General features: G+C 33.1%; 2 protein-coding genes across 6 annotated transcripts; one reads left to right on the plus strand and one right to left on the minus strand.

The window, feature by feature from the left end:
- Window positions 1-963: 963 nt before the first annotated feature.
- Window positions 964-8,458, plus strand: LOC114169563 (phospholipase A1-IIdelta). Of its 4 annotated transcripts, none has more exons than XM_028054781.1 (4): window positions 964-1,580; window positions 1,678-2,419; window positions 4,475-4,508; window positions 8,221-8,458. In XM_028054781.1, exons 1-2 carry the CDS (start codon window positions 1,064-1,066, stop codon window positions 2,403-2,405), a joined length of 1,245 nt encoding a protein of 414 aa, XP_027910582.1. In that variant the 5' UTR covers window positions 964-1,063; the 3' UTR covers window positions 2,406-2,419; window positions 4,475-4,508; window positions 8,221-8,458. The 4 variants fall into 4 exon arrangements, with proteins under 4 accessions (XP_027910582.1, XP_027910581.1, XP_027910580.1 ...); XM_028054780.1 differs by having other exon boundaries at window positions 8,175-8,455; XM_028054779.1 differs by lacking the exon at window positions 8,221-8,458 and having other exon boundaries at window positions 4,475-4,572.
- LOC114169564 (multiprotein-bridging factor 1b) lies at window positions 4,088-6,845 on the minus strand. Of its 2 annotated transcripts, none has more exons than XM_028054784.1 (4): window positions 6,540-6,604; window positions 6,053-6,136; window positions 4,490-4,572; window positions 4,088-4,374 (listed from the first exon to the last, which is right to left on the minus strand). In XM_028054784.1, the coding sequence occupies exons 1-4, from the start codon at window positions 6,568-6,570 to the stop codon at window positions 4,255-4,257; spliced, it is 318 nt and encodes a 105-aa protein (XP_027910585.1). In that variant the 5' UTR covers window positions 6,571-6,604; the 3' UTR covers window positions 4,088-4,254. The 2 variants fall into 2 exon arrangements, with proteins under 2 accessions (XP_027910585.1, XP_027910584.1); XM_028054783.1 differs by having other exon boundaries at window positions 4,093-4,374; window positions 6,569-6,845.
- Window positions 8,459-8,789: the final 331 nt, after the last annotated feature.

The following is an 8,789-nucleotide window of genomic DNA, read 5'->3' on the forward strand; positions in this document are numbered from 1 at the left end:
TGAAGCTTAGTCGCAGAGAGGGGATAGATTCGGGGGAAATCTTATGTTTTATTTTTCTTTAGTTTTGAGATCAGTTGTAAACCCTGATGGGTGCTATTATAACATTTGATTTTGGTTTTGGTGACTGATGGTTATGAACATTGGTTACTTATTTAATAAATTTTAAATTTTCCCGCGTTTTGGGAAAATGAGGTATTATTAGATGCTGTGTTATTAATTTACTTCTTTATTTTATTAAAAGTCAGTAATATCCTGACGGGATGTTACACCCACGGTATGCACCAAATGTTCTTATCGAGAACTTGAGGTGAGCCTTCAAACAGGTGGCAAGATCTTGATGGCTTTGATAAACCTTGATATGATGCTTCTAAAGGTCAAAGCACATGAGAAGATCCACTTACAAAAGACTCTTTGACACTCAAGTCACTATAAGAGATATGATCATTTCTAGTAAAAGAGAATGTGCGTTAGAATCATTTTTTCTGAGGAACAACGACTATATTTGTAGGGTTTTGAGATCAAGAGGTCCAAGTGATAAAAATGGTAATGTAATATCAAATAATATTAATAATAACGATTTAAGTCAATTAAATAATAATCATAATAATAATGTGTGAACACACACCTTATATCAAATATTTTGTGAATATATGGTATTAAAAAATTTAAGAGTATTTGCTCTTATAAAAGTATCTTGAAATATCTCTTTATTAAGGCATCTTGAAATATCTCTTTATGAGGCTTAATAGACCTTCTTGGACCAAATTATTGAGTAAGGTGCAATACATTATTAAAAATATATTTGTATTGAGATAAAGCTTATACTAAAAATAGATATATGAAGTTAATTAAGGAAAAGGATGCTCAGAAAAATGACACACGTGAAAAAGGAAATAGAGAACAACCATTGAGACACCAGAGGACGTGAAAGGTGGGTCAGCGACATCCATCCATATATATCCATGGTAACACTCTCGCAAAACACACTCACACTTCATCACCCACATCTCTATCTCTCTATCTCTCTCAACACCACACACTCTCAACACACTTTCTCCCTACCATGGCCTCCCAACCCACCTGGGCCGAACTTCTGGGCCACAACGACTGGGCCAGCCTTCTCGACCCCCTCCACCCCTCCCTCCGCACCCTCATCCTCCGTTGCGGCGACTTCATCCAGGGCACCTACGACGCCTTCAACAACGACAAGAATTCGCCATTCTGCGGCTCCAGCCGCTACGGCAAGACCTCCTTCTTCCGAAAGGTCATGCTCGACGACGCCGACCACTACGACGTTACAGCGTTCCTCTACGCCACCGCCAGAGTCTCCGTTCCCGAGGCCTTCCTCCTCCACTCGCTCTCGCGCGAGGCCTGGGACCGCGAGTCCAACTGGATCGGTTACGTCGCCGTCACGTCGGACAGCCGCTCGAAGGAGCTCGGGCGGAGAGAGATCTACGTGGTGTGGCGCGGCACCACGAGAGACCTGGAGTGGATCAACGTCTTCGGCGCCAGCCAAGAGTCCGCTTCCGCACTGCTCAACGCGGAAAGCGTCAAAGAGTTGAAGGCAAGAAACAAGGACGGTAATATATTTCAAATTTTGTTTAATAATATTTTATGATAAAATCTTAGACTACAAAGTTAACCATAGTTAAATTCGAAATTGAATTTATAAAACAGGAAGCAGCAGTAGTGACGAAGAAGATGATTCAGGGACACCAAAGGTGATGTTAGGTTGGCTCACAATCTATACCTCCGATGATCCAAACTCTCCTTTCACGAAAACCAGCGCGAGAACACAAGTTGTTTCTCACGTGAAATCCCTGTTAGAACAATACAAATCCGAGAATCCGAGTGTGTTGATCATGGGACACAGTCTGGGCGCATCCCTATCGATAGTGAGTGGGTTTGACTTGGTGGAAAACGGGGTAACGGATGTGCCGGTCACCGCAATCGTGTTTGGGTCTCCCCAGGTTGGAAACAGGGCGTTCAATAACCGGTTGAAGAGGATGGGGAACCTGAAGGTTCTGCACGTGACGAACGTGATCGATTTGATTCCGCACTACCCGGGAAGGTTGTTAGGGTACGAGCACACGGGCGTGGAGTTGGTGATCGACACGCGGAAGTCACCGAGCTTGAAGGAGTCGAAGAACCCAAGCGACTGGCACAATTTGCAGGCGATGCTGCACGTTGTGGCAGGGTGGAACGGAGCGCGTGGAGTGTTTGAGTTGAAAGTGAAGAGGAGTTTGGCTCTGGTGAATAAGTCGTGTTCGTTTCTGAAGGATGAGTGTGGCGTTCCTGAGTCTTGGTGGGTGGAGAAGAACAAGGGAATGGTGAAGAGGGAGGATGGCGAATGGGTTTCAAGTGCACCAGATGAGGAGGATGTGCCCGTACCTGAACAAATCTAAGCCACCCTATTATGGTAGGTTTTCATTTCTTAATCTTCCTTTCTTGTTTCTATTTCTATTTAAAGTAGGATAACTAATTTCATATTTTTTTAATATATTAATCATTTTTAACACATAATTATTATTACCGTTAAAATTAAAACTGAATTTAGGTGCAGAACTTAACACGAACCACGGCTAATTATCATTCCATCACAAACTATCATAAATTTTATTGTTTATTATTTAAAAACTATAGATAAAATCTGGTCATTCTCTTCTCTCTCTGATTTTCTTACTCAATAATAGAGTGTCTACAGTTTAAAGGAAAGTCAAGCCAACCTCTTTAGAAAAAATAATTATAGTTGACACATGAAAATAGGATTACAATTATTGATGTCAAACCAACTCATTTTACTTAAAAGAGTGTAATACAAGCTCAAACATTATGACTCAAATATTATGATTTGATTCTAACTCGGTTCACTTGATCTTAATCACAGAAGAATTGATATCATATACAACAATCTTTTCCTTAACAATTGTCCTACTAAGAATCTACTGTAACTTGAGCTATCTTATCTGCGCTACAGAACAATTATACAACCCGATAATTCGATCTAATACTCACGTAGGACAAAATGGAACAATTTTCTCATCATTTTGACGCTAAAAGTTTAATTAATTAATTTGTAGGGATCAAATTCCTTGTTAAAAAGGAAGCGCAAAAGTTAGAAAAGTAAAAAGGTGGTATAATTCCTTGTAAATAAGCCTTGTCATTTAACCAATAAATTTATTTGCCTTACTTTCTTCCTCTTACATATTTTTCTTTCACTTTTTCAATCCTTAACTTAGATATGCCTCCATCGTTTCTTCATGGTCCTTACGTTGGTCTGTAAATATGAATTTTAAGGGTTTATATCCTTGAGCAAAGAAAAATTTTGCACGAAACCTCAAGGTATATTTCAAAGGAGAAGCTTAATACCTTTAAAAATTTATAAGTCGTTAGTAGAATCAAGGTAGAAAAAGATATAATTCTAAAAGTTCTTATAGATTAGGAGGGACTTTTCTATTTCTTAATGATACCCCATTTATAAGACGAGAATTATGTCTTTTCAAAAGAAATCTTAAATATAATGAATATTGTTGTTCCATGCTACTACATCCTAACTACTGAACCATTCTCCAAGCTTTCTATATTTATTCACACACTTTGACACAATATTGACCTCAAATGTTTTTCTCTTTTTTGTAATAAGATATCCAAGAGAATCTCTTAGGTCTTAGTTGTCAAACCAAAATGATTTGGTCATTGATTATCTAATCAAAACCAACTTGTTTCAACAGTGTAATCTTCACCAACTAGAACAATCTTCTTGACAACATACCCAAATAACATGAACAGTGTTGACGATCGACATACCCAATAACCTTAGACACTTATAAATAGAAATCTCGTACAAGACTAATTAATGTTCTTACATAGAATTATAACATTAACTACATGAGCTTTTACTTCAAAAAGGCAAATACTACATTATATCGTCTTATAAATTAAAGAAAAAAAAAGTGCATACCATCTTTGTAAATTCCTCCCAGTATAAATTATTAAAGGAATGTTTATAGTTATTTTACTTTGTAATCTTAAATAACATCTTTGTTATAAAAGAAGAGCTCTTAAGCCCACAAAATCGCGGGTAAAACTAGGTTTTATACTGAAAATGCAACTTTATTTATTCGAACAGGTGAAAGCCTCAGGTCTTCACAACCCTTTATCTGTCTTAAATATACACAATTAGTGAGCAAACACAACACTCCCATAGCGAGACATGCAAAACATAATATATGCAGAACCATGAATTTAGTTTCCTTATTTCTTGCCACGCAGTTTAGTTCCAAGGGCTCTTTCCAACTTGCCAATTATCTGCTGGTTTGGAATGGCCTTCCCTGATTCGTATTCCTGGATCACTTGAGGTTTCTCGTTGATCAGCTGCAAATAACAATGCAAATGCAAATCATTGATATTGCCTAACTATTATTGAAAAGGAAAATCAAGAGACCGATAATTTATTCATTTTTTTTTTCTGCAGGGGGGAGAGTAATACTTGAGCAAGCTGAGCCTGAGTAAGTTTCTTCTCCATCCTAGCTTGCATTATAGCCTTCTTAAGTTCAGTTGGTACTTTCTCATCTGTACAAAAAACTCCAATCAGAAGCTTTAATTTCTGTTTAAGAAATTTAAAACTTGAACAACAGTGCCACTGCTCACAATAATTCTCCGGTCCATTAAACAGACTATGAAATCATATGAATCCATGATACGTACAATCAGTAGACAAAAGAACGTAGAGAGCAAGAAGTTCAACCTTGTTTTATGATCCTCAAGCCCAAGGATTTAATATCAAAACCTAGAATTAATGATCCAGTGACCCCGAGAAGTTCCACTTCTCTTCAAGAAGTAGCCAAAATATAGAGGGGCATATGAAACAGATCGTATGCACATAGGACTCAAATTTATAATGGCAAGATTTGAAAAAGATAGTATCATTCAACTTAGAAATCGCACATAGGTCAATCGTTGAAAAAAAAACCATTAATTTGGTTGGGGAAGAGGGTTACTATCATTAAGTTTTTCCTGGTGTCTGAATCTATGCCATTATTTCTACCATGTTAGGCATACATTTTCTTATTTGTGCTTAAGAAAAAGAACTCAAAGTGATTTCTATCATCTATCATTTATATCACATCTCTAACACACCCCAAATCTATTTAGTTTTAAGCATGATCAATGCTCAGGCTCCCTTACCTTAGAAGAGATTAAACTTTTTATTAGAAGAATGAGGACAGTAGGAATCAAACTCTAGATAACTTGCTCACAGAGACTCTGATACCATGACATTAACCAATTACCCAAAAATCTTGAGTGGTTCGGGGAAGATGCATAAATGATTCTACATAGCCCCTCTAACAATTACACCACTAAACACTTTGCCTTGACATCTCAAAAAAGTTAGTAGTAAACACATTTCTAGCTATTGTGTAATTATAACGGTGAGACAGTGGAACCTTCAATCTACCTACCACATAATCACTATTCATTGAAAAATACAGAACCTCCATAACCTAGACAGAGTCAAAAGACAATAAATAAAACTACCAAAAAGAACATGCTCCAAGAAAATTTGTGTAGTTGACAATACTAAAGCAGGACAAGGAAGCCACTGCAGGGAATATCCCCTCAATGCAAACACCTCATATGAACCACAATATTGTATACATAATTCACCTCTTTATTCCTCCCATATAACTGTATATTCAAAGGTAGATGCACCGATGTTTTTCATTTGTATAAAAAATATAAGGAAAAAAAGAACTAAGTGCTGTTTGATTTCCTTATAAAAATTTAACACTACTCAGTAATCAAGTTTGTTATCTAAAATCTGTTAGGCTTTGAAAATCGTCCACAAAACAAGTGTTTTGAAAACCAAAAAACAGCCAGTTGGTGATATTTTCTCGTCTTATTTGTCCACATTCTGCTTTGTGCCTTACACCACCCTCCACCAATTGTCCAAGCAACCTTGTTTAGTTAAATTTTGAAAACTAAAAGCAGTTTTTCAGAAGATAAATCATACACAACCTAATTCCCTGTCTATATATGTTGTAATACTCACGAGCTAGATTCTCTGTATCCTCATCCAGCCTCTTAGTGTTCAATGAAGTGCTGCTAGCGGCTGCTTTGTTTGTCCCAGCATTATCTGTAAGAGCAACATTTGAACAATCACCATTCAAACCATCCATCAAACAATAACGCTCATCAACAAAAGAAAAATGAAAACCACATACAAACAAACACACACACAAAAGACACATCAATAACCATCCTATGCCAGATCATTTAGCTCTTGCTTTTTAAGTGCCCCCTTTTCCATACTAAACAATTATCAAATTCAATTTTTTCCTAACCATTTAAAAGATTTAATTTGCAAATTAAATCTGCTGCCTCAACACCAAATCATCTGCAATAGTCACAAGAAAACACGTTCAGATCCGAGATTTCAAAAACAAAAAATCGACGATAAACTGATGAAATCGCTAGAAGAAATTCAGTTTTGCAAAACAATTAACACGCGAGGAACAATTTTTCGAAGATTTGTTTACTTTTTTCATCGAGGGTATTGGAAACGAACATTTTTTTTGGGTTTCGATATCGGCGCCGGCACGGCGGGCGGCGTTGACGGCCTTCTCGTCCTTCTTGGCCGCGGCGGTGGGAGCTTTCTTGCGGAGGACGACGGGTTCCCAATCCTGGGAAAGAGGGCCCACACCGGACATGTTTGTTTGTGTGTTTGTCTGGTTATGGAATGGTTGTGTATTGGGTTCGTTATGTTCGTTCGCGAAGCTTCAAATGAGAGAAGGGATGAAGGAAGAAGTGGATACGGAAGATCAGATAGCTTCCGCTAATTATGTTTCTTTTTTTCTTCGGAAATAATTAATAATAATAACAATAGATTATACTAATAGTATTAATAATAATATTATTAATATTAATATTAACCAGCGAACACATAGGTGGTCACGTACGTGTATTTGTATTTTTTAATTTTTAAAAAATTTAAAATCAATAATAAAAATAATTTAAATAAAAATAAGATATGTAAAAAGAAAATTTAAATAATAATTTAAAATAAAAGAGATTTGTAGAAAAATAATTAAAAGTAAATTATTTATAAAATAATTAATTTTTAAAATAATTAAAAGTAAAACGAGTATTATGAAATATGGACACAAAAAGAGAATTCCCTTTATTATTATAGAATAGATATAGATATAATAATAATAATAATAATAATAATAATAATAATAATAATAATAATTATTATTATTATTATTATTATTATTATTATATTAAAATAAAATATATGTACGGTGGTTGCTATATTATCTTTTGTTATTAAATGATTATCTTTTGTTATATTATCTTTTGTTATATTATCTTTTGTTATTAAATAAAATATATTGGATTAAGAGATATTATCTTTTGTTATTAAATGATTTTAAACCAAAGTAAATGTCTACACGGGACCTTTGTACTTATTGATATAGTATGGTAGATTAATTATAAACACTTATTTTAAAAATTGACGTGTAACGATAATTGAACTATAATAAAGTTATTGTTATTTTAAATACATAAATTATTTTCTGCAATATTATGATTGATATATTGTAAATGTATTCAATATATATGAAATTCAATAAAACTAAGAAATCTATTATACAATGATAAGAATAATAATTTAACATGTACTTATTGATTTCCTTATGTAAAGTGATAAATATATTATTTAAATAATCATTTGAGTTATTGAGAATAATAAGTTTTTAATAGCTAAATTATTCAATATAATTAATAATAATGTGATTAAGTAACTAATATTTAAATATGACGTTATAATATATTTTTGTTAGTTATTTTTTACATTTAAATATACATTTGTGTTATTTGAAAATAATCAACTTATACTGGAAAAAAATCGTATAATTAACATGAAATTTCATATTTATGTTAGTTATTTTTTATATTTAATATAGATTTGTGTTAATTGAAAATAATTTGTTTGTAATAGGAAAATTATATTTGGTATAATTAACCTAAGATGACAAATAATTGTTAGTTATTTTGTATTGTATAATTGCTGATTATTTGAAAAAACTTAACTATTTATTATGCTGATTAACTATTGATATAATTCATATTTCAATACTGTTTAAATAAGCTTTAAACTTATTTTGTAGGGATCAAATCATTACATTTTTAATGGTCAAATCATTACATTTTCAGAATCAATATGAAGGGTCTGGTTTTGACGGCAAGTAATACTTATTGTGTCTTTTCAATACCTGTGCGGTTTGATTTCGTGGAGGGCCTTTAAATTTGGTGAATCAGTTTTCTAGTATTATATTCAATATGTCTATAATTTGGTTCAGTATGCTTATTAATTTGGTTCTGTGATGGTATAATATTTTGTGTTAATCTGTTTACTGTAGGTAGGTTATTTCATTGAAGTTGTTCTTTTTCATTATAAAATATTGTGAAATTAATTATGTATAGTTATTCTCATGATAAAGTATGATCAAATAAATTATAAACCTTTGTTTTCAAATTTGACATTATTTATTGTGAAGTGTGACTATGATTAACTATAATAAACTTATTTTACTTTCAATGGTTAAATTATTTTTCTACGATATTATGATCGATTTAATATAGTTATAAAAATAATAATTTACTTTGTATAACATTAATATTATAGAAAAATTCATTAATAAAACAAATATATTATACAATTATTAAAACAATTATTATGTATAATTATAAAATATATACTATTACTTATTATAGAACTATCA

The sequence above is a fragment of the Vigna unguiculata genome, chromosome 11, assembly GCF_004118075.2.
Source record: "Vigna unguiculata cultivar IT97K-499-35 chromosome 11, ASM411807v1, whole genome shotgun sequence".
Classification (NCBI taxonomy): domain Eukaryota; kingdom Viridiplantae; phylum Streptophyta; class Magnoliopsida; order Fabales; family Fabaceae; genus Vigna; species Vigna unguiculata.